The 26,845-nt window shown below is 54.6% G+C and overlaps 1 protein-coding gene across 1 annotated transcript in view; it reads right to left on the reverse strand.

Annotated features, from left to right (window-relative positions):
- LOC148134931 (neural cell adhesion molecule L1-like) overlaps window positions 1-26,845 on the reverse strand; it is a 101,588-nt gene that overhangs the window by 66,290 nt on the left and 8,453 nt on the right. The window contains exons 3-4 of the mRNA XM_087985250.1: window positions 784-906; window positions 518-688 (exon numbers count right to left, since the gene is read on the reverse strand). Coding sequence (XP_087841376.1) covers window positions 518-688; window positions 784-906 — 294 coding nt within the window. The remainder of the gene's footprint in view (window positions 1-517; window positions 689-783; window positions 907-26,845) is intronic.

Here is a 26,845-nt window from a genome sequence, read left to right on the forward strand (position 1 = left end):
GATAGGGAGGGGGTGTAAGGGCTGGAGGAGGGGACGGGGATAGGGAGGGGGTGTAGGGGCTGGAGGAGGGGACGGTGATAGGGAGGGGGTGTAGGGGCTGGAGGAGGGGACGGAGATAGGGAGGGGGTGTAGGGGGCTGGAGGAGGGGACAGGGATAGGGAGGGGGTGTAGGGGCTGGAGGAGGGGACGGGGATAGGGAGGGGGTGTAGGGGCTGGAGGAGGGGACGGGGATAGGGAGGGGGTGTAGGGGCTGGAGGAGGGGACGGAGATAGGGAGGGGGTGTAGGGGCTGGAGGAGGGGACGGAGATAGGGAGGGGGTGTAGGGGCTGGAGAAGGGGACGGAGATAGGGAGGGGGTGTAGGGTCTGGCGGAGGGGACGGGGATAGGGAGGGGGTGTAGGGGGCTGGAGGTGGGGACGGAGATAGGGAGGGGGTGTAGGGGGCTGGAGGAGGGGACGGAGATAGGGAGCGGGTGTAGGGGCTGGAGGAGGGGACGGAGAGAGCGAGAGGCGACTCACATGGTGCCACCTGAAGGGCGATGGGCTCTTTCTGAATGATGGTCCTGGTGCCCGGTATCTGGGCGTAGCAGGTGTAATCCTCTAAGCTGTCCTCCACCTCCAGGTTAGAGAAGTAAAGATTCCCATTCAGTCCCTGGGACACGCGCTCGCTCAGTTTGATGTTGAACAGCTCTGAAAGATAACAGAGAAACACATGGGTCTGGTGAGGGAGGAACAGAGGGCACCCATCACCCTGGGAGACGACCTCCAGGCGAGAGGATACTCACTGCTGGTCATCCAGATGATCATAGAGGAGGCCATGCTGGTCGGGGGATTGCACTGCAAAACCAGGGATTCTCCTGCCTCTTTATTAAAGTGCCGTACACTCTCCTTCGGCCACTTCGGGGTACCTGACCAGGATAACAGGACAGAGGAAACCATCTTTACAATAAAGGAACATCAGCAAGCGACCCTCCAATCACATCACCGTCGCTCAGTAACCCCTCTCCCCACCCAGGGCCCTGTGTTACTGACTGTATCCCTACTGATGTTAATCCAGCTCCCTCACACTGTCACTCAGTAACCCCTCTCCCTCCCCAGGGCCCTGTGTTACTGACTGTATCCCTACTGATGTTAATCCAGCTCCCTCACACTGTCACTCAGTAACCCCTCTCCCTCCCCAGGGCCCTGTGTTACTGACTGTATCCCTACTGATGTTAATCCAGCTCCCTCACACTGTCACTCAGTAACCCCTCTCCCCCCCAGGGCCCTGTGTTACTGACTGTATCTCTACTGATGTTAATCCAGCTCCCTCACACTGTCACTCAGTAACCCCTTTCCCCCCAGCTCCCTGTGTTACTGACTGTATCCCTACTGATGTTAATCCAGCTCCCCCACACTGTCACTCAGTAACCCCTCTCCCCCCCCAGGGCCCTGTGTTACAGACTGTATCTCTACTGATGTTAATCCAGCTCCCTCACACTGTCACTCAGTAACCCCTCTCCCCCCCAGCGCCCTGTGTTACTGACTGTATCCCTACTGATGTTAATCCAGCTCCCCCACACTGTCACTCAGTAACCCCTCTCCCCCCCAGCGCCCTGTGTTACTGACTGTATCCCTACTGATGTTAATCCAGCTCCCTCACACTGTCACTCAGTAACCCCTCTCCCCCCCAGCTCCCTGTGTTACTGACTGTATCCCTACTGATGTTAATCCAGCTCCCTCACACTGTCAATCAGTAACCCCTCTCCCTCCCCAGGGCCCTGTGTTACTGACTGTATCCCTACTGATGTTAATCCAGCTCCCTCACACTGTCACTCAGTAACCCCTCTCCCCCCCAGGGCCCTGTGTTACTGACTGTATCTCTACTGATGTTAATCCAGCTCCCTCACACTGTCACTCAGTAACCCCTTTCCCCCCCAGCTCCCTGTGTTACTGACTGTATCCCTACTGATGTTAATCCAGCTCCCCCACACTGTCACTCAGTAACCCCTCTCCCCCCCCAGGGCCCTGTGTTACTGACTGTATCTCTACTGATGTTAATCCAGCTCCCTCACACTGTCACTCAGTAACCCCTCTCCCCCCCAGCGCCCTGTGTTACTGACTGTATCCCTACTGATGTTAATCCAGCTCCCCCACACTGTCACTCAGTAACCCCTCTCCCCCCAGCGCCCTGTGTTACTGACTGTATCCCTACTGATGTTAATCCAGCTCCCTCACACTGTCACTCAGTAACCCCTCTCCCCCCCAGGGCCCTGTGTTACTGACTGTATCCCTACTGATGTTAATCCAGCTCCCCCACACTGTCACTCAGTAACCCCTCTCCCCCCCAGGGCCCTGTGTTACTGACTGTATCCCTACTGATGTCAATCCAGCTCCCTCACACTGTCACTCAGTAACCCCTCGCCCCACCCAGGGCCCTGTGTTACTGACTGTATCCCTACTGATGTTAATCCAGCTCCCCCACACTGTCACTCAGTAACCCCTCTCCCCCCCCAGGGCCCTGTGTTACTGACTGTATCCCTACTGATGTTAATCCAGCTCCCTCACACTGTCACTCAGTAACCCCTCTCCCCCCCAGCGCCCTGTGTTACTGACTGTATCTCTACTGATGTTAATCCAGCTCCCCCACACTGTCACTCAGTAACCCCTCTCCCCCCCAGCTCCCTGTGTTACTGACTGTATCCCTACTGATGTTAATCCAGCTCCCTCACACTGTCACTCAGTAACCCCTCTCCCCCCCAGCGCCCTGTGTTACTGACTGTATCCCTACTGATGTTAATCCAGCTCCCTCACACTGTCACTCAGTAACCCCTCTCCCCCCCAGTGCCCTGTGTTACTGACTGTATCCCTACTGATGTTAATCCAGCTCCCTCACACTGTCACTCAGTAACCCCTCTCCCCACCCAGCGCCCTGTGTTACTGACTGTATCTCTACTGATGTTAATCCAGCTCCCTCACACTGTCCCTCAGTAACCCCTCTCCCCCCAATGCCCTGTGTTACTGACTGTATCCCTACTGATGTTAATCCAGCTCCCTCACACTGTCACTCAGTAACCCCTCCCCCCCCAATGCCCTGTGTTACTGACTGTATCCCTACTGATGTTAATCCAGCTCCCTCACACTGTCACTCAGTAACCCCTCTCCCCCCCAGAGCCCTGTGTTACTGACTGTATCCCGACTGATGTTAATCCAGCTCCCTCACACAATCACTCAGTAACCCCTCTCCCCCCCAGGGCCCTGTGTTACTGACTGTATCCCTACTGATGTTAATCCAGCTCCCTCACACTGTCACTCAGTAACCCCTCTCCCCCCCAGGGCCCTGTGTTACTGACTGTATCCCTACTGATGTTAATCCAGCTCCCTCACACTGTCACTCAGTAACCCCTCTCCCCCCCAGCGCCCTGTGTTACTGACTGTATCCCTACTGATGTTAATCCAGCTCCCTCACACTGTCACTCAGTAACCCCTCTCCCCACCCAGGGCCCTGTGTTACTGACTGTATCCCTACTGATGTTAATCCAGCTCCCTCACACTGTCACTCAGTAACCCCTCTCCCCCCAGGGCCCTGTGTTACTGACTGTATCCCTACTGATGTTAATCCAGCTCCCTCACACAGTCACTCAGTAACCCCTCTCCCCCCCAGGGCCCTGTGTTACTGACTGTATCCCTACTGATGTTAATCCAGCTCCCTCACACAGTCACTCAGTAACCCCTCTCCCCCCCAGGGCCCTGTGTTACTGACTGTATCCCTACTGATGTTAATCCAGCTCCCTCACACTGTCACTCAGTAACCCCTCTCCCCCCCAGCTCCCTGTGTTACTGACTGTATCCATACTGATGTTAATCCAGCTCCCTCACACTGTCACTCAGTAACCACTCTCCACCCCAGGGCCCTGTGTTACTGACTGTATCCCTACTGATGTTAATCCAGCTCCCTCACACTGTCACTCAGTAACCCCTCTCCCCCCCAGCGCCCTGTGTTACTGACTGTATCTCTACTGATGTTAATCCAGCTCCCTCACACTGTCACTCAGTAACCCCTCTCCCCCCCAGCGCCCTGTGTTACTGACTGTATCCCTACTGATGTTAATCCAGCTCCCTCACACTGTCACTCAGTAACCCCTCTCCCCCCCAGGGCCCTGTGTTACTGACTGTATCCTTACTGATGTTAATCCAGCTCCCGCACACTGTCACTCAGTAACCCCTCTCCCCCCCCAGAGCTCTGTGTTACTGACTGTATCCCTACTGATGTTAATCCAGCTCCCTCACACTGTCACTCAGTAACCCCTCTCCCCCCCAGCGCCCTGTGTTACTGACTGTATCCCTACTGATGTTAATCCAGCTCCCTCACACTGTCACTCAGTAACCCCTCTCCCCCCCAGCTCCCTGTGTTACTGACTGTATCCCTACTGATGTTAATCCAGCTCCCTCACACTGTCACTCAGTAACCCCTCTCCCTCCCCAGGGCCCTGTGTTACTGACTGTATCCCTACTGATGTTAATCCAGCTCCCTCACACTGTCACTCAGTAACCCCTCTCCCCCCCAGGGCCCTGTGTTACTGACTGTATCTCTACTGATGTTAATCCAGCTCCCTCACACTGTCACTCAGTAACCCCTTTCCCCCCCAGCTCCCTGTGTTACTGACTGTATCCCTACTGATGTTAATCCAGCTCCCCCACACTGTCACTCAGTAACCCCTCTCCCCCCCCAGGGCCCTGTGTTACTGACTGTATCTCTACTGATGTTAATCCAGCTCCCTCACACTGTCACTCAGTAACCCCTCTCCCCCCCAGCGCCCTGTGTTACTGACTGTATCCCTACTGATGTTAATCCAGCTCCCCCACACTGTCACTCAGTAACCCCTCTCCCCCCCAGCGCCCTGTGTTACTGACTGTATCCCTACTGATGTTAATCCAGCTCCCTCACACTGTCACTCAGTAACCCCTCTCCCCCCCAGGGCCCTGTGTTACTGACTGTATCCCTACTGATGTTAATCCAGCTCCCCCACACTGTCACTCAGTAACCCCTCTCCCCCCCAGGGCCCTGTGTTAAAAACTGTATCCCTACTGATGTCAATCCAGCTCCCTCACACTGTCACTCAGTAACCCCTCTCCCCACCCAGGGCCCTGTGTTACTGACTGTATCCCTACTGATGTTAATCCAGCTCCCCCACACTGTCACTCAGTAACCCCTCTCCCCCCCCAGGGCCCTGTGTTACTGACTGTATCCCTACTGATGTTAATCCAGCTCCCTCACACTGTCACTCAGTAACCCCTCTCCCCCCCAGCGCCCTGTGTTACTGACTGTATCTCTACTGATGTTAATCCAGCTCCCCCACACTGTCACTCAGTAACCCCTCTCCCCCCCAGCTCCCTGTGTTACTGACTGTATCCCTACTGATGTTAATCCAGCTCCCTCACACTGTCACTCAGTAACCCCTCTCCCCCCCAGCGCCCTGTGTTACTGACTGTATCCCTACTGATGTTAATCCAGCTCCCTCACACTGTCACTCAGTAACCCCTCTCCCCCCCAGTGCCCTGTGTTACTGACTGTATCCCTACTGATGTTAATCCAGCTCCCTCACACTGTCACTCAGTAACCCCTCTCCCCACCCAGCGCCCTGTGTTACTGACTGTATCTCTACTGATGTTAATCCAGCTCCCTCACACTGTCCCTCAGTAACCCCTCTCCCCCCAATGCCCTGTGTTACTGACTGTATCCCTACTGATGTTAATCCAGCTCCCTCACACTGTCACTCAGTAACCCCTCCCCCCCCAATGCCCTGTGTTACTGACTGTATCCCTACTGATGTTAATCCAGCTCCCTCACACTGTCACTCAGTAACCCCTCTCCCCCCCAGAGCCCTGTGTTACTGACTGTATCCCGACTGATGTTAATCCAGCTCCCTCACACAATCACTCAGTAACCCCTCTCCCCCCCAGGGCCCTGTCTTACTGACTGTATCCCTACTGATGTTAATCCAGCTCCCTCACACTGTCACTCAGTAACCCCTCTCCCCCCCAGGGCCCTGTGTTACTGACTGTATCCCTACTGATGTTAATCCAGCTCCCTCACACTGTCACTCAGTAACCCCTCTCCCCCCCAGCGCCCTGTGTTACTGACTGTATCCCTACTGATGTTAATCCAGCTCCCTCACACTGTCACTCAGTAACCCCTCTCCCCACCCAGGGCCCTGTGTTACTGACTGTATCCCTACTGATGTTAATCCAGCTCCCTCACACTGTCACTCAGTAACCCCTCTCCCCCCCAGGGCCCTGTGTTACTGACTGTATCCCTACTGATGTTAATCCAGCTCCCTCACACAGTCACTCAGTAACCCCTCTCCCCCCCAGGGCCCTGTGTTACTGACTGTATCCCTACTGATGTTAATCCAGCTCCCTCACACAGTCACTCAGTAACCCCTCTCCCCCCCAGGGCCCTGTGTTACTGACTGTATCCCTACTGATGTTAATCCAGCTCCCTCACACTGTCACTCAGTAACCCCTCTCCCCCCCAGCTCCCTGTGTTACTGACTGTATCCATACTGATGTTAATCCAGCTCCCTCACACTGTCACTCAGTAACCACTCTCCACCCCAGGGCCCTGTGTTACTGACTGTATCCCTACTGATGTTAATCCAGCTCCCTCACACTGTCACTCAGTAACCCCTCTCCCCCCCAGCGCCCTGTGTTACTGACTGTATCTCTACTGATGTTAATCCAGCTCCCTCACACTGTCACTCAGTAACCCCTCTCCCCCCCCAGCGCCCTGTGTTACTGACTGTATCCCTACTGATGTTAATCCAGCTCGCCCACACTGTCACTCAGTAACCCCTCTCCCCCCCAGGGCCCTGTGTTACTGACTGTATCCTTACTGATGTTAATCCAGCTCCCGCACACTGTCACTCAGTAACCCCTCTCCCCCCCCAGAGCTCTGTGTTACTGACTGTATCCCTACTGATGTTAATCCAGCTCCCTCACACTGTCACTCAGTAACCCCTCTCCCCCCCAGCTCCCTGTGTTACTGACTGTATCCCTACTGATGTTAATCCAGCTCCCTCACACTGTCACTCAGTAACCCCTCTCCCCCCCAGCTCCCTGTGTTACTGACTGTATCCCTACTGATGTTAATCCAGCTCCCTCACACTGTCACTCAGTAACCCCTCTCCCCCCCCAGCGCCCTGTGTTACTGTCTGTATCCCGACTGATGTTAATCCAGCTCCCTCACACTGTCACTCAGTAACCCCTCTCCCCCCCAGGCTCTGCGTTACTGACTGTATCCCTACTGATGTTAATCCAGCTCCCTCACACTGTCACTCAGTAACCCCTCTCCCCCCCAGCGCCCTGTGTTACTGACTGTATCCTTACTGATGTTAATCCAGCTCCCTCACACTGTCACTCAGTAACCCCTCTCCCCCCCAGGGCCCTGTGTTACTGACTGTATCCTTACTGATGTTAATCCAGCTCCCGCACACTGTCACTCAGTAACCCCTCTCCCCTCCAGGCCCTGTGTTACTGACTGTATCCTTACTGATGTTAATCCAGCTCTCTCACACTGTCACTCAGTAACCCCTCTCCCCCCCAGCTCCCTGTGTTACTGACTGTATCCCTACTGATGTTAATCCAGCTTCCTCACACCGTCGCTCAGTAACCCCTCTCCCCACCCAGGGCCCTGTGTTCCTGACTGTATCCCTACTGATGTTAATCCAGCTCCCTCACACCGTCACTCAGTAACCCCTCTCCCCCCCAGTGCCCTGTGTTACTGACTGTATCTCTACTGATGTTAATCCAGCTCCCTCACACTGTCACTCAGTAACCCCTCTCCCCCCCAGCTCCCTGTGTTACTGACTGTATCCCTACTGAAGTTAATCCAGCTCCCTCACACTGTCACTCAGTAACCCCTCTCCCCCCCCCAGCACCCTGTGTTACTGTCTGTATCCCGACTGATGTTAATCCAGCTCCCTCACACTGTCACTCAGTAACCCCTTTCCCCCCCAGCTCCCTGTGTTACTGACTGTATCCCTACTGATGTTAATCCAGGTCCCTCACACTGTCACTCAGTAACCCCTCTCCCCCCCAGTGCCCAGTGTTACTGACTGTATCTCTACTGATGTTAATCCAGCTCCCTCACACTGTCACTCAGTAACCCCTCTCCACCCCCAGTGCCCTGTGTTACTGACTGTATCTCTACTGATGTTAATCCAGCTCCCTCACACTGTCACTCAGTAACCCCTCTCCCCCCCAGGGCCCTGTGTTACTGACTGTATCCCTACTGATGTTAATCCAGCTCCCTCACACTGTCACTCAGTAACCCCTCTCCCCCCCAGGGCCCTGTGTTACTGACTGTATCCCTACTGATGTTAATCCAGCTCCCTCACACTGTCACTCAGTAACCCCTCGCCCCCCCAGGGCCCTGTGTTACTGACTGTATCCCTACTGATGTTAATCCAGCTCCCTCACACTGTCACTCAGTAACCCCTCTCCCCCCCAGGGCCCGGTGTTACTGACTGTATCCCTACTGACGTTAATCCAGCTCCCTCACACTGTCACTCAGTAACCCCTCACCCCAGCGCCCTGTGTTACTGACTGTATCCCTACTGATGTTAATCCAGCTCCCTCACACTGTCACTCAGTAACCCCTCTCCCCCCCAGCGCCCTGTGTTACTGACTGTATCCCTACTGATGTTAATCCAGCTCCCTCACACTGTCACTCAGTAACCCCTCTCCCCCCCAGCGCCCTGTGTTACTGACTGTATCTCTACTGATGTTAATCCAGCTCCCTCACACTGTCACTCAGTAACCCCTCTCCCCCCCAGCGCCCTGTGTTACTGACTGTATCCCTACTGATGTTAATCCAGCTCCCTCACACTGTCACTCAGTAACCCCTCTCCCCCCCAGGGCCCTGTGTTACTGACTGTATCCCTACTGATGTTAATCCAGCTCCCTCACACTGTCACTCAGTAACCCCTCTCCCCCCCCAGGGCCCTGTGTTAATGACTGTATCTCTACTGATGTTAATCCAGCTCCCTCACACTGTCACTCAGTAACCCCTCTCCCCCCCAGGGCCCTGTGTTACCGACTGTATCTCTACTGATGTTAATCCAGCTCCCTCACACTGTCACTCAGTAACCCTCTCCCCCCCCCCAGTGCCCTGTGTTACTGACTGTATCTCTACTGATGTTAATCCAGCTCCCCCACACTGTCACTCAGTAACCTCTCTCCCCCCAAGCGCCCTGTGTTACTGACTGTATCCCTACTGATGTTAATCCAGCTCCCCCACACTGTCACTCAGTAACCCCTCCCCCCCAGGGCCCTGTGTTAATGACTGTATCACTACTGATGTTAATCCAGCTCCCTCACACTGTCACTCAGTAACCCCTCTCCCCCCCAGGGCCCTGTGTTACCGACTGTATCTCTACTGATGTTAATCCAGCTCCCTCACACTGTCACTCAGTAACCCCTCTCCCCCCCAGAGCCCTGTGTTACTGACTGTATCCCGACTGATGTTAATCCAGCTCCCTCACACAATCACTCAGTAACCCCTCTCCCCCCCAGGGCCCTGTGTTACCGACTGTATCTCTACTGATGTTAATCCAGCTCCCTCACACTGTCACTCAGTAACCCTCTCCCCCCCCCCAGTGCCCTGTGTTACTGACTGCATCTCTACTGATGTTAATCCAGCTCCCCCACACTGTCACTCAGTAACCTCTCTCCCCCCAAGCGCCCTGTGTTACTGACTGTATCCCTACTGATGTTAATCCAGCTCCCCCACACTGTCACTCAGTAACCCCTCCCCCCCAGGGCCCTGTGTTAATGACTGTATCACTACTGATGTTAATCCAGCTCCCTCACACTGTCACTCAGTAACCCCTCTCCCCCCCAGGGCCCTGTGTTACCGACTGTATCTCTACTGATGTTAATCCAGCTCCCTCACACTGTCACTCAGTAACCCCTCTCCCCCCCAGAGCCCTGTGTTACTGACTGTATCCCGACTGATGTTAATCCAGCTCCCTCACACAATCACTCAGTAACCCCTCTCCCCCCCAGGGCCCTGTGTTACTGACTGTATCCCTACTGATGTTAATCCAGCTCCCTCACACTGTCACTCAGTAACCCCTCTCCCCCCCAGGGCCCTGTGTTACTGACTGTATCCCTACTGATGTTAATCCAGCTCCCTCACACTGTCACTCAGTAACCCCTCTCCCCCCCAGCGCCCTGTGTTACTGACTGTATCCCTACTGATGTTAATCCAGCTCCCTCACACTGTCACTCAGTAACCCCTCTCCCCACCCAGGGCCCTGTGTTACTGACTGTATCCCTACTGATGTTAATCCAGCTCCCTCACACTGTCACTCAGTAACCCCTCTCCCCCCCAGGGCCCTGTGTTACTGACTGTATCCCTACTGATGTTAATCCAGCTCCCTCACACAGTCACTCAGTAACCCCTCTCCCCCCCAGGGCCCTGTGTTACTGACTGTATCCCTACTGATGTTAATCCAGCTCCCTCACACAGTCACTCAGTAACCCCTCTCCCCCCCAGGGCCCTGTGTTACTGACTGTATCCCTACTGATGTTAATCCAGCTCCCTCACACTGTCACTCAGTAACCCCTCTCCCCCCCAGCTCCCTGTGTTACTGACTGTATCCATACTGATGTTAATCCAGCTCCCTCACACTGTCACTCAGTAACCACTCTCCACCCCAGGGCCCTGTGTTACTGACTGTATCCCTACTGATGTTAATCCAGCTCCCTCACACTGTCACTCAGTAACCCCTCTCCCCCCCAGCGCCCTGTGTTACTGACTGTATCTCTACTGATGTTAATCCAGCTCCCTCACACTGTCACTCAGTAACCCCTCTCCCCCCCAGCGCCCTGTGTTACTGACTGTATCCCTACTGATGTTAAAACAGCTCCCTCACACTGTCACTCAGTAACCCCTCTCCCCCCCAGGGCCCTGTGTTACTGACTGTATCCTTACTGATGTTAATCCAGCTCCCGCACACTGTCACTCAGTAACCCCTCTCCCCCCCCAGAGCTCTGTGTTACTGACTGTATCCCTACTGATGTTAATCCAGCTCCCTCACACTGTCACTCAGTAACCCCTCTCCCCCCCAGCGCCCTGTGTTACTGACTGTATCCCTACTGATGTTAATCCAGCTCCCTCACACTGTCACTCAGTAACCCCTCTCCCCCCCAGCTCCCTGTGTTACTGACTGTATCCCTACTGATGTTAATCCAGCTCCCTCACACTGTCACTCAGTAACCCCTCTCCCTCCCCAGGGCCCTGTGTTACTGACTGTATCCCGACTGATGTTAATCCAGCTCCCTCACACTGTCACTCAGTAACCCCTCTCCCCCCCAGGGCCCTGTGTTACTGACTGTATCTCTACTGATGTTAATCCAGCTCCCTCACACTGTCACTCAGTAACCCCTTTCCCCCCCAGCTCCCTGTGTTACTGACTGTATCCCTACTGATGTTAATCCAGCTCCCCCACACTGTCACTCAGTAACCCCTCTCCCCCCCCAGGGCCCTGTGTTACTGACTGTATCTCTACTGATGTTAATCCAGCTCCCTCACACTGTCACTCAGTAACCCCTCTCCCCCCCAGCGCCCTGTGTTACTGACTGTATCCCTACTGATGTTAATCCAGCTCCCCCACACTGTCACTCAGTAACCCCTCTCCCCCCCAGCGCCCTGTGTTACTGACTGTATCCCTACTGATGTTAATCCAGCTCCCTCACACTGTCACTCAGTAACCCCTCTCCCCCCCAGGGCCCTGTGTTACTGACTGTATCCCTACTGATGTTAATCCAGCTCCCCCACACTGTCACTCAGTAACCCCTCTCCCCCCCAGGGCCCTGTGTTACTGACTGTATCCCTACTGATGTCAATCCAGCTCCCTCACACTGTCACTCAGTAACCCCTCTCCCCACCCAGGGCCCTGTGTTACTGACTGTATCCCTACTGATGTTAATCCAGCTCCCCCACACTGTCACTCAGTAACCCCTCTCCCCCCCCAGGGCCCTGTGTTACTGACTGTATCCCTACTGATGTTAATCCAGCTCCCTCACACTGTCACTCAGTAACCCCTCTCCCCCCCAGCGCCCTGTGTTACTGACTGTATCTCTACTGATGTTAATCCAGCTCCCCCACACTGTCACTCAGTAACCCCTCTCCCCCCCAGCTCCCTGTGTTACTGACTGTATCCCTACTGATGTTAATCCAGCTCCCTCACACTGTCACTCAGTAACCCCTCTCCCCCCCAGCGCCCTGTGTTACTGACTGTATCCCTACTGATGTTAATCCAGCTCCCTCACACTGTCACTCAGTAACCCCTCTCCCCCCCAGTGCCCTGTGTTACTGACTGTATCCCTACTGATGTTAATCCAGCTCCCTCACACTGTCACTCAGTAACCCCTCTCCCCACCCAGCGCCCTGTGTTACTGACTGTATCTCTACTGATGTTAATCCAGCTCCCTCACACTGTCACTCAGTAACCCCTCTCCCCCCAATGCCCTGTGTTACTGACTGTATCCCTACTGATGTTAATCCAGCTCCCTCACACTGTCACTCAGTAACCCCTCCCCCCCCAATGCCCTGTGTTACTGACTGTATCCCTACTGATGTTAATCCAGCTCCCTCACACTGTCACTCAGTAACCCCTCTCCCCCCCAGAGCCCTGTGTTACTGACTGTATCCCGACTGATGTTAATCCAGCTCCCTCACACAATCACTCAGTAACCCCTCTCCCCCCCAGGGCCCTGTGTTACTGACTGTATCCCTACTGATGTTAATCCAGCTCCCTCACACTGTCACTCAGTAACCCCTCTCCCCCCCAGGGCCCTGTGTTACTGACTGTATCCCTACTGATGTTAATCCAGCTCCCTCACACTGTCACTCAGTAACCCCTCTCCCCCCCAGCGCCCTGTGTTACTGACTGTATCCCTACTGATGTTAATCCAGCTCCCTCACACTGTCACTCAGTAACCCCTCTCCCCACCCAGGGCCCTGTGTTACTGACTGTATCCCTACTGATGTTAATCCAGCTCCCTCACACTGTCACTCAGTAACCCCTCTCCCCCCCAGGGCCCTGTGTTACTGACTGTATCCCTACTGATGTTAATCCAGCTCCCTCACACAGTCACTCAGTAACCCCTCTCCCCCCCAGGGCCCTGTGTTACTGACTGTATCCCTACTGATGTTAATCCAGCTCCCTCACACAGTCACTCAGTAACCCGTCTCCCCCCCAGGGCCCTGTGTTACTGACTGTATCCCTACTGATGTTAATCCAGCTCCCTCACACTGTCACTCAGTAACCCCTCTCCCCCCCAGCTCCCTGTGTTACTGACTGTATCCATACTGATGTTAATCCAGCTCCCTCACACTGTCACTCAGTAACCACTCTCCACCCCAGGGCCCTGTGTTACTGACTGTATCCCTACTGATGTTAATCCAGCTCCCTCACACTGTCACTCAGTAACCCCTCTCCCCCCCAGCGCCCTGTGTTACTGACTGTATCTCTACTGATGTTAATCCAGCTCCCTCACACTGTCACTCAGTAACCCCTCTCCCCCCCAGCGCCCTGTGTTACTGACTGTATCCCTACTGATGTTAATCCAGCTCGCCCACACTGTCACTCAGTAACCCCTCTCCCCCCCAGGGCCCTGTGTTACTGACTGTATCCTTACTGATGTTAATCCAGCTCCCGCACACTGTCACTCAGTAACCCCTCTCCCCCCCCAGAGCTCTGTGTTACTGACTGTATCCCTACTGATGTTAATCCAGCTCCCTCACACTGTCACTCAGTAACCCCTCTCCCCCCCAGCTCCCTGTGTTACTGACTGTATCCCTACTGATGTTAATCCAGCTCCCTCACACTGTCACTCAGTAACCCCTCTCCCCCCCAGCTCCCTGTGTTACTGACTGTATCCCTACTGATGTTAATCCAGCTCCCTCACACTGTCACTCAGTAACCCCTCTCCCCCCCCAGCGCCCTGTGTTACTGTCTGTATCCCGACTGATGTTAATCCAGCTCCCTCACACTGTCACTCAGTAACCCCTCTCCCCCCCAGGCTCTGCGTTACTGACTGTATCCCTACTGATGTTAATCCAGCTCCCTCACACTGTCACTCAGTAACCCCTCTCCCCCCCAGCGCCCTGTGTTACTGACTGTATCCTTACTGATGTTAATCCAGCTCCCTCACACTGTCACTCAGTAACCCCTCTCCCCCCCAGGGCCCTGTGTTACTGACTGTATCCTTACTGATGTTAATCCAGCTCCCGCACACTGTCACTCAGTAACCCCTCTCCCCCCCCAGAGCTCTGTGTTACTGACTGTATCCCTACTGATGTTAATCCAGCTCCCTCACACTGTCACTCAGTAACCCCTCTCCCCCCCAGCTCCCTGTGTTACTGACTGTATCCCTACTGATGTTAATCCAGCTCCCTCACACTGTCACTCAGTAACCCCTCTCCCCCCCAGCTCCCTGTGTTACTGACTGTATCCCTACTGATGTTAATCCAGCTCCCTCACACTGTCACTCAGTAACCCCTCTCCCCCCCCAGCGCCCTGTGTTACTGTCTGTATCCCGACTGATGTTAATCCAGCTCCCTCACACTGTCACTCAGTAACCCCTCTCCCCCCCAGGCTCTGCGTTACTGACTGTATCCCTACTGATGTTAATCCAGCTCCCTCACACTGTCACTCAGTAACCCCTCTCCCCCCCAGCGCCCTGTGTTACTGACTGTATCCTTACTGATGTTAATCCAGCTCCCTCACACTGTCACTCAGTAACCCCTCTCCCCCCCAGGGCCCTGTGTTACTGACTGTATCCTTACTGATGTTAATCCAGCTCCCGCACACTGTCACTCAGTAACCCCTCTCCCCTCCAGGCCCTGTGTTACTGACTGTATCCTTACTGATGTTAATCCAGCTCTCTCACACTGTCACTCAGTAACCCCTCTCCCCCCCAGCTCCCTGTGTTACTGACTGTATCCCTACTGATGTTAATCCAGCTTCCTCACACCGTCGCTCAGTAGCCCCTCTCCCCACCCAGGGCCCTGTGTTACTGACTGTATCCCTACTGATGTTAATCCAGCTCCCTCACACCGTCACTCAGTAACCCCTCTCCCCCCCAGTGCCCTGTGTTACTGACTGTATCTCTACTGATGTTAATCCAGCTCCCTCACACTGTCACTCAGTAACCCCTCTCCCCCCCAGCTCCCTGTGTTACTGACTGTATCCCTACTGAAGTTAATCCAGCTCCCTCACACTGTCACTCAGTAACCCCTCTCCCCCCCCCAGCACCCTGTGTTACTGTCTGTATCCCGACTGATGTTAATCCAGCTCCCTCACACTGTCACTCAGTAACCCCTTTCCCCCCCAGCTCCCTGTGTTACTGACTGTATCCCTACTGATGTTAATCCAGGTCCCTCACACTGTCACTCAGTAACCCCTCTCCCCCCCAGTGCCCAGTGTTACTGACTGTATCTCTACTGATGTTAATCCAGCTCCCTCACACTGTCACTCAGTAACCCCTCTCCACCCCCAGTGCCCTGTGTTGCTGACTGTATCTCTACTGATGTTAATCCAGCTCCCTCACACTGTCACTCAGTAACCCCTCTCCCCCCCAGGGCCCTGTGTTACTGACTGTATCCCTACTGATGTTAATCCAGCTCCCTCACACTGTCACTCAGTAACCCCTCTCCCCCCCAGGGCCCTGTGTTACTGACTGTATCCCTACTGATGTTAATCCAGCTCCCTCACACTGTCACTCAGTAACCCCTCGCCCCCCCCAGGGCCCTGTGTTACTGACTGTATCCCTACTGATGTTAATCCAGCTCCCTCACACTGTCACTCAGTAACCCCTCTCCCCCCCAGGGCCCGGTGTTACTGACTGTATCCCTACTGACGTTAATCCAGCTCCCTCACACTGTCACTCAGTAACCCCTCACCCCAGCGCCCTGTGTTACTGACTGTATCCCTACTGATGTTAATCCAGCTCCCTCACACTGTCACTCAGTAACCCCTCTCCCCCCCAGCGCCCTGTGTTACTGACTGTATCCCTACTGATGTTAATCCAGCTCCCTCACACTGTCACTCAGTAACCCCTCTCCCCCCCAGCGCCCTGTGTTACTGACTGTATCTCTACTGATGTTAATCCAGCTCCCTCACACTGTCACTCAGTAACCCCTCTCCCCCCCAGCGCCCTGTGTTACTGACTGTATCCCTACTGATGTTAATCCAGCTCCCTCACACTGTCACTCAGTAACCCCTCTCCCCCCCAGGGCCCTGTGTTACTGACTGTATCCCTACTGATGTTAATCCAGCTCCCTCACACTGTCACTCAGTAACCCCTCTCCCCCCCCAGGGCCCTGTGTTAATGACTGTATCTCTACTGATGTTAATCCAGCTCCCTCACACTGTCACTCAGTAACCCCTCTCCCCCCCAGGGCCCTGTGTTACCGACTGTATCTCTACTGATGTTAATCCAGCTCCCTCACACTGTCACTCAGTAACCCTCTCCCCCCCCCCAGTGCCCTGTGTTACTGACTGTATCTCTACTGATGTTAATCCAGCTCCCCCACACTGTCACTCAGTAACCTCTCTCCCCCCAAGCGCCCTGTGTTACTGACTGTATCCCTACTGATGTTAATCCAGCTCCCCCACACTGTCACTCAGTAACCCCTCCCCCCCAGGGCCCTGTGTTAATGACTGTATCACTACTGATGTTAATCCAGCTCCCTCACACTGTCACTCAGTAACCCCTCTCCCCCCCAGGGCCCTGTGTTACCGACTGTATCTCTACTGATGTTAATCCAGCTCCCTCACACTGTCACTCAGTAACCTCTCTCCCCCCAAGCGCCCTGTGTTACTGACTGTATCTCTACTGATGTTAATCCAGCTCCCTCACACTGTCACTCAGTAACCCCTCTCCCCCCCAGGGCCCTGTGTTACTGACTGTATCTCTACTGATGTTAATCCAGCTCCCTCACACTGTCACTCAGTAACCCCTCTCCCCCCCAGTGCCCTGTGTTACTGACTGTATCCCTACTGATGTTAATCCAGCTCCCTCACACTGTCACTCAGTAACCCCTCTCCCCCCCAGCTCCCTGTGTTACTGACTGTATCCCTACTGATGTTAATCCAGCTCCCTCACACTGTCACTCAGTAACCCCTCTCCCCCCCAGTGCCCTGTGTTACTGACTGTATCCCTACTGATGTTAATCCAGCTCCCTCACACTGTCACTCAGTAACCCCTCTCCACCCCCAGGGCCCTGTGTTACTGACTGTATCCCGACTGATGTTAATCCAGCTCCCTCACACTGTCACTCAGTAACCCCTCTCCCCCCCCCCAGGGCCCTGTGTTACTGACTGTATCCCTACTGATGTTAATCCAGCTCCCTCACACTGTCACTCAGTAACCCCTCTCCCCACCAGCTCCCTGTGTTACTGACTGTATCCCTACTGATGTTAATCCAGCTCCCTCACACTGTCACTCAGTAACCCCTCTCCCCCCCCAGCGCCCTGTGTTACTGTCTGTATCCCGACTGATGTTAATCCAGCTCCCTCACACTGTCACTCAGTAACCCCTCTCCCCCCCAGGCTCTGCGTTACTGACTGTATCCCTACTGATGTTAATCCAGCTCCCTCACACTGTCACTCAGTAACCCCTCTCCCCCCCAGCGCCCTGTGTTACTGACTGTATCCTTACTGATGTTAATCCAGCTCCCTCACACTGTCACTCAGTAACCCCTCTCCCCCCCAGGGCCCTGTGTTACTGACTGTATCCTTACTGATGTTAATCCAGCTCCCTCACACTGTCACTCAGTAACCCCTCTCCCCCCCAGGGCCCTGTGTTACTGACTGTATCCTTACTGATGTTAATCCAGCTCCCTCACACTGTCACTCAGTAACCCCTCTCCCCCCCAGGGCCCTGTGTTACTGACTGTATCCTTACTGATGTTAATCCAGCTCCCTCACACTGTCACTCAGTAACCCCTCTCCCCCCCCCAGGGCTCTGTGTTACTGACTGTATCTCTACTGATGTTAATCCAGCTCCCTCACACTGTCACTCAGTAACCCCTCTCCCCCCCAGCTCCCTGTGTTACTGACTGTATCCCTACTGATGTTAATCCAGCTTCCTCACACCGTCGCTCAGTAACCCCTCTCCCCACCCAGGGCCCTGTGTTCCTGACTGTATCCCTACTGATGTTAATCCAGCTCCCTCACACCGTCACTCAGTAACCCCTCTCCCCCCCAGTGCCCAGTGTTACTGACTGTATCTCTACTGATGTTAATCCAGCTCCCTCACACTGTCACTCAGTAACCCCTCTCCACCCCCAGTGCCCTGTGTTACTGACTGTATCTCTACTGATGTTAATCCAGCTCCCTCACACCGTCACTCAGTAACCCCTCTCCCCCCCCAGGGCCCTGTGTTAATGACTGTATCTCTACTGATGTTAATCCAGCTCCCTCACACTGTCACTCAGTAACCCCTCTCCCCCCCAGGGCCCTGTGTTACTGACTGTATCCCTACTGATGTTAATCCAGCTCCCTCACACTGTCACTCAGTAACCCCTCGCCCCCCCAGGGCCCTGTGTTACTGACTGTATCCCTACTGATGTTAATCCAGCTCCCTCACACTGTCACTCAGTAACCCCTCTCCCCCCCAGGGCCCGGTGTTACTGACTGTATCCCTGCTGACGTTAATCCAGCTCCCTCACACTGTCACTCAGTAACCCCTCACCCCAGCGCCCTGTGTTACTGACTGTATCCCTACTGATGTTAATCCAGCTCCCTCACACTGTCACTCAGTAACCCCTCTCCCCCCCAGCGCCCTGTGTTACTGACTGTATCCCTACTGATGTTAATCCAGCTCCCTCACACTGTCACTCAGTAACCCCTCTCCCCCCCAGCGCCCTGTGTTACTGACTGTATCTCTACTGATGTTAATCCAGCTCCCTCACACTGTCACTCAGTAACCCCTCTCCCCCCCAGCGCCCTGTGTTACTGACTGTATCCCTACTGATGTTAATCCAGCTCCCTCACACTGTCACTCAGTAACCCCTCTCCCCCCCAGGGCCCTGTGTTACTGACTGTATCCCTACTGATGTTAATCCAGCTCCCTCACACTGTCACTCAGTAACCCCTCTCCCCCCCCAGGGCCCTGTGTTAATGACTGTATCTCTACTGATGTTAATCCAGCTCCCTCACACTGTCACTCAGTAACCCCTCTCCCCCCCAGGGCCCTGTGTTACCGACTGTATCTCTACTGATGTTAATCCAGCTCCCTCACACTGTCACTCAGTAACCCTCTCCCCCCCCCCAGTGCCCTGTGTTACTGACTGTATCTCTACTGATGTTAATCCAGCTCCCCCACACTGTCACTCAGTAACCTCTCTCCCCCCAAGCGCCCTGTGTTACTGACTGTATCCCTACTGATGTTAATCCAGCTCCCCCACACTGTCACTCAGTAACCCCTCCCCCCCAGGGCCCTGTGTTAATGACTGTATCACTACTGATGTTAATCCAGCTCCCTCACACTGTCACTCAGTAACCCCTCTCCCCCCCAGGGCCCTGTGTTACCGACTGTATCTCTACTGATGTTAATCCAGCTCCCTCACACTGTCACTCAGTAACCTCTCTCCCCCCAAGCGCCCTGTGTTACTGACTGTATCTCTACTGATGTTAATCCAGCTCCCTCACACTGTCACTCAGTAACCCCTCTCCCCCCCAGGGCCCTGTGTTACTGACTGTATCTCTACTGATGTTAATCCAGCTCCCTCACACTGTCACTCAGTAACCCCTCTCCCCCCCAGTGCCCTGTGTTACTGACTGTATCCCTACTGATGTTAATCCAGCTCCCTCACACTGTCACTCAGTAACCCCTCTCCCCCCCAGTGCCCTGTGTTACTGACTGTATCCCTACTGATGTTAATCCAGCTCCCTCACACTGTCACTCAGTAACCCCTCTCCACCCCCAGGGCCCTGTGTTACTGACTGTATCCCGACTGATGTTAATCCAACTCCCTCACACTGTCACTCAGTAACCCCTCTCCCCCCCCCCAGGGCCCTGTGTTACTGACTGTATCCCTACTGATGTTAATCCAGCTCCCTCACACTGTCACTCAGTAACCCCTCTCCCCACCAGCTCCCTGTGTTACTGACTGTATCCCTACTGATGTTAATCCAGCTCCCTCACACTGTCACTCAGTAACCCCTCTCCCCCCCCAGCGCCCTGTGTTACTGTCTGTATCCCGACTGATGTTAATCCAGCTCCCTCACACTGTCACTCAGTAACCCCTCTCCCCCCCAGGCTCTGCGTTACTGACTGTATCCCTACTGATGTTAATCCAGCTCCCTCACACTGTCACTCAGTAACCCCTCTCCCCCCCAGCGCCCTGTGTTACTGACTGTATCCTTACTGATGTTAATCCAGCTCCCTCACACTGTCACTCAGTAACCCCTCTCCCCCCCAGGGCCCTGTGTTACTGACTGTATCCTTACTGATGTTAATCCAGCTCCCTCACACTGTCACTCAGTAACCCCTCTCCCCCCCAGGGCCCTGTGTTACTGACTGTATCCTTACTGATGTTAATCCAGCTCCCTCACACTGTCACTCAGTAACCCCTCTCCCCCCCAGGGCCCTGTGTTACTGACTGTATCCTTACTGATGTTAATCCAGCTCCCTCACACTGTCACTCAGTAACCCCTCTCCCCCCCCCAGGGCTCTGTGTTACTGACTGTATCTCTACTGATGTTAATCCAGCTCCCTCACACTGTCACTCAGTAACCCCTCTCCCCCCCAGCTCCCTGTGTTACTGACTGTATCCCTACTGATGTTAATCCAGCTTCCTCACACCGTCGCTCAGTAACCCCTCTCCCCACCCAGGGCCCTGTGTTCCTGACTGTATCCCTACTGATGTTAATCCAGCTCCCTCACACCGTCACTCAGTAACCCCTCTCCCCCCCAGTGCCCAGTGTTACTGACTGTATCTCTACTGATGTTAATCCAGCTCCCTCACACTGTCACTCAGTAACCCCTCTCCACCCCCAGTGCCCTGTGTTACTGACTGTATCTCTACTGATGTTAATCCAGCTCCCTCACACTGTCACTCAGTAACCCCTCTCCACCCCCAGGGCCCTGTGTTACTGACTGTATCCCTACTGATGTTAATCCAGCTCCCTCACACTGTCACTCAGTAACCCCTCTCCCCCCGAGAGCCCTGTGTTACTGACTGTATCCCTACTGATGTTAATCCAGCTCCCTCACACTGTCACTCAGTAACCCCTCTCCCCCCCAGGGCCCAGTGTTACTGACTGTATCCCTACTGATGTTAATCCAGCTCCCTCACACTGTCACTCAGTAACCCCTCTCCCCCCCAGGGCCCTGTGTTACTGACTGTATCCCTACTGATGTTAATCCAGCTCCCTCACACTGTCACTCAGTAACCCCTCTCCCCCCCAGGGCCCTGTGTTACTGACTGTATCCCTACTGATGTTAATCCAGCTCCCTCACACTGTCACTCAGTAACCCCTCTCCCCCCCAGCGCCCTGTGTTACTGACTGTATCCCTATTGATGTTAATCCAGCTCCCTCACACTGTCACTCAGTAACCCCTCTCCCCCCCAGGGCCCTGTGTTACTGACTGTATCCCTACTGATGTTAATCCAGCTCCCTCACACTGTCACTCAGTAACCCCTCTCCCCCCCAGCGCCCTGTGTTACTGACTGTATCTCTACTGATGTTAATCCAGCTCCCTCACACTGTCACTCAGTAACCCCTCTCCCCCCCAGCGCCCTGTGTTACTGACTGTATCCCTACTGATGTTAATCCAGCTCCCTCACACTGTCACTCAGTAACCCCTCTCCCCCCCAGGGCCCTGTGTTACTGACTGTATCCCTACTGATGTTAATCCAGCTCCCTCACACTGTCACTCAGTAACCCCTCTCCCCCCCAGCTCCCTGTGTTACTGACTGTATCCCTACTGATGTTAATCCAGCTCCCTCACACTGTCACTCAGTAACCCCTCTCCCCCCAGCGCCCTGTGTTACTGACTGTATCCCTACTGATGTTAATCCAGCTCCCTCACACTGTCACTCAGTAACCCCTCTCCCCCGCCCCCCCAGGGCCCTGTGTTACTGACTGTATCCCTACTGATGTTAATCCAGCTCCCTCACACTGTCACTCAGTAACCCCTCTCCCCCCACAGGGCCCTGTGTTACTGACTGTATCTCTACTGATGTTAATCCAGCTCCCTCACACTGTCACTCAGTAACCCCTCTCCCCCCACAGGGCCCTGTGTTACTGACTGTATCCCTACTGATGTTAATCCAGCTCCCTCACACTGTCACTCAGTAACCCCTCTCCCCCCCCACCAGGGCCCTGTGTTACTGACTGTATCCCTACTGATGTTAATCCAGCTCCCTCACACTGTCACTCAGTAACCCCTCTCCCCCCCAGTGCCCTGTGTTACTGACTGTATCCCTACTGATGTTAATCCAGCTCCCTCACACTGTCACTCAGTAACCCCTCTCCCCCCCCAGGGCCCTGTGTTACTGACTGTATCTCTACTGATGTTAATCCAGCTCCCTCACACGGTCACTCAGTAACCCCTCTCCCCCCCAGGGCCCTGTGTTACTGACTGTATCCCTACTGATGTTAATCCAGCTCCCTCACACTGTCACTCAGTAACCTCTCTCCCCCCCAGCGCCCTGTGTTACTGACTGTATCCCTACTGATGTTAATCCAGCTCCCTCACACTGTCACTCAGTAACCCCTCTCCCCCCCAGGGCCCTGTGTTACTGACTGTATCCCTACTGATGTTAATCCAGCTCCCTCACACGGTCACTCAGTAACCCCTCTCCCCCCCAGCGCCCTGTGTTACTGACTGTATCCCTACTGATGTTAATCCAGCTCCCTCACACTGTCACTCAGTAACCCCTCTCCCCCCCAGGGCCCTGTGTTACTGACTGTATCTCTACTGATGTTAATCCAGCTCCCTCACACTGTCACTCAGTAACCCCTCTCCCCCCCAGGGCCCTGTGTTACTGACTGTATCCCTACTGATGTTAATCCAGCTCCCTCACACTGTCACTCAGTAACCCCTCTCCCCCCCCAGGGCCCTGTGTTAATGACTGTATCTCTACTGATGTTAATCCAGCTCCCTCACACTGTCACTCAGTAACCCCTCTCCCCCCCAGGGCCCTGTGTTACCGACTGTATCTCTACTGATGTTAATCCAGCTCCCTCACACTGTCACTCAGTAACCCTCTCCCCCCCCCCAGTGCCCTGTGTTACTGACTGTATCTCTACTGATGTTAATCCAGCTCCCCCACACTGTCACTCAGTAACCTCTCTCCCCCCAAGCGCCCTGTGTTACTGACTGTATCCCTACTGATGTTAATCCAGCTCCCCCACACTGTCACTCAGTAACCCCTCCCCCCCAGGGCCCTGTGTTAATGACTGTATCACTACTGATGTTAATCCAGCTCCCTCACACTGTCACTCAGTAACCCCTCTCCCCCCCAGGGCCCTGTGTTACCGACTGTATCTCTACTGATGTTAATCCAGCTCCCTCACACTGTCACTCAGTAACCTCTCTCCCCCCAAGCGCCCTGTGTTACTGACTGTATCTCTACTGATGTTAATCCAGCTCCCTCACACTGTCACTCAGTAACCCCTCTCCCCCCCAGGGCCCTGTGTTACTGACTGTATCTCTACTGATGTTAATCCAGCTCCCTCACACTGTCACTCAGTAACCCCTCTCCCCCCCAGTGCCCTGTGTTACTGACTGTATCCCTACTGATGTTAATCCAGCTCCCTCACACTGTCACTCAGTAACCCCTCTCCCCCCCAGTGCCCTGTGTTACTGACTGTATCCCTACTGATGTTAATCCAGCTCCCTCACACTGTCACTCAGTAACCCCTCTCCACCCCCAGGGCCCTGTGTTACTGACTGTATCCCGACTGATGTTAATCCAACTCCCTCACACTGTCACTCAGTAACCCCTCTCCCCCCCCCCAGGGCCCTGTGTTACTGACTGTATCCCTACTGATGTTAATCCAGCTCCCTCACACTGTCACTCAGTAACCCCTCTCCCCACCAGCTCCCTGTGTTACTGACTGTATCCCTACTGATGTTAATCCAGCTCCCTCACACTGTCACTCAGTAACCCCTCTCCCCCCCCAGCGCCCTGTGTTACTGTCTGTATCCCGACTGATGTTAATCCAGCTCCCTCACACTGTCACTCAGTAACCCCTCTCCCCCCCAGGCTCTGCGTTACTGACTGTATCCCTACTGATGTTAATCCAGCTCCCTCACACTGTCACTCAGTAACCCCTCTCCCCCCCAGCGCCCTGTGTTACTGACTGTATCCTTACTGATGTTAATCCAGCTCCCTCACACTGTCACTCAGTAACCCCTCTCCCCCCCAGGGCCCTGTGTTACTGACTGTATCCTTACTGATGTTAATCCAGCTCCCTCACACTGTCACTCAGTAACCCCTCTCCCCCCCAGGGCCCTGTGTTACTGACTGTATCCTTACTGATGTTAATCCAGCTCCCTCACACTGTCACTCAGTAACCCCTCTCCCCCCCCCAGGGCTCTGTGTTACTGACTGTATCTCTACTGATGTTAATCCAGCTCCCTCACACTGTCACTCAGTAACCCCTCTCCCCCCCAGCTCCCTGTGTTACTGACTGTATCCCTACTGATGTTAATCCAGCTTCCTCACACCGTCGCTCAGTAACCCCTCTCCCCACCCAGGGCCCTGTGTTCCTGACTGTATCCCTACTGATGTTAATCCAGCTCCCTCACACCGTCACTCAGTAACCCCTCTCCCCCCCAGTGCCCAGTGTTACTGACTGTATCTCTACTGATGTTAATCCAGCTCCCTCACACTGTCACTCAGTAACCCCTCTCCACCCCCAGTGCCCTGTGTTACTGACTGTATCTCTACTGATGTTAATCCAGCTCCCTCACACTGTCACTCAGTAACCCCTCTCCACCCCCAGGGCCCTGTGTTACTGACTGTATCCCTACTGATGTTAATCCAGCTCCCTCACACTGTCACTCAGTAACCCCTCTCCCCCCGAGAGCCCTGTGTTACTGACTGTATCCCTACTGATGTTAATCCAGCTCCCTCACACTGTCACTCAGTAACCCCTCTCCCCCCCAGGGCCCAGTGTTACTGACTGTATCCCTACTGATGTTAATCCAGCTCCCTCACACTGTCACTCAGTAACCCCTCTCCCCCCCAGGGCCCTGTGTTACTGACTGTATCCCTACTGATGTTAATCCAGCTCCCTCACACTGTCACTCAGTAACCCCTCTCCCCCCCAGGGCCCTGTGTTACTGACTGTATCCCTACTGATGTTAATCCAGCTCCCTCACACTGTCACTCAGTAACCCCTCTCCCCCCCAGCGCCCTGTGTTACTGACTGTATCCCTATTGATGTTAATCCAGCTCCCTCACACTGTCACTCAGTAACCCCTCTCCCCCCCAGGGCCCTGTGTTACTGACTGTATCCCTACTGATGTTAATCCAGCTCCCTCACACTGTCACTCAGTAACCCCTCTCCCCCCCAGCGCCCTGTGTTACTGACTGTATCTCTACTGATGTTAATCCAGCTCCCTCACACTGTCACTCAGTAACCCCTCTCCCCCCCAGCGCCCTGTGTTACTGACTGTATCCCTACTGATGTTAATCCAGCTCCCTCACACTGTCACTCAGTAACCCCTCTCCCCCCCAGGGCCCTGTGTTACTGACTGTATCCCTACTGATGTTAATCCAGCTCCCTCACACTGTCACTCAGTAACCCCTCTCCCCCCCAGCTCCCTGTGTTACTGACTGTATCCCTACTGATGTTAATCCAGCTCCCTCACACTGTCACTCAGTAACCCCTCTCCCCCCAGCGCCCTGTGTTACTGACTGTATCCCTACTGATGTTAATCCAGCTCCCTCACACTGTCACTCAGTAACCCCTCTCCCCCGCCCCCCCAGGGCCCTGTGTTACTGACTGTATCCCTACTGATGTTAATCCAGCTCCCTCACACTGTCACTCAGTAACCCCTCTCCCCCCACAGGGCCCTGTGTTACTGACTGTATCTCTACTGATGTTAATCCAGCTCCCTCACACTGTCACTCAGTAACCCCTCTCCCCCCACAGGGCCCTGTGTTACTGACTGTATCCCTACTGATGTTAATCCAGCTCCCTCACACTGTCACTCAGTAACCCCTCTCCCCCCCCACCAGGGCCCTGTGTTACTGACTGTATCCCTACTGATGTTAATCCAGCTCCCTCACACTGTCACTCAGTAACCCCTCTCCCCCCCAGTGCCCTGTGTTACTGACTGTATCCCTACTGATGTTAATCCAGCTCCCTCACACTGTCACTCAGTAACCCCTCTCCCCCCCCAGGGCCCTGTGTTACTGACTGTATCTCTACTGATGTTAATCCAGCTCCCTCACACGGTCACTCAGTAACCCCTCTCCCCCCCAGGGCCCTGTGTTACTGACTGTATCCCTACTGATGTTAATCCAGCTCCCTCACACTGTCACTCAGTAACCTCTCTCCCCCCCAGCGCCCTGTGTTACTGACTGTATCCCTACTGATGTTAATCCAGCTCCCTCACACTGTCACTCAGTAACCCCTCTCCCCCCCAGGGCCCTGTGTTACTGACTGTATCCCTACTGATGTTAATCCAGCTCCCTCACACGGTCACTCAGTAACCCCTCTCCCCCCCAGCGCCCTGTGTTACTGACTGTATCCCTACTGATGTTAATCCAGCTCCCTCACACTGTCACTCAGTAACCCCTCTCCCCCCCAGGGCCCTGTGTTA

Source organism: Chiloscyllium plagiosum, unplaced genomic scaffold (genome assembly GCF_037043375.1).
Source record: "Chiloscyllium plagiosum isolate Xiang-an unplaced genomic scaffold, Cpla_swu_hap1 HiC_scaffold_51, whole genome shotgun sequence".
NCBI lineage: Eukaryota > Metazoa > Chordata > Chondrichthyes > Orectolobiformes > Hemiscylliidae > Chiloscyllium > Chiloscyllium plagiosum.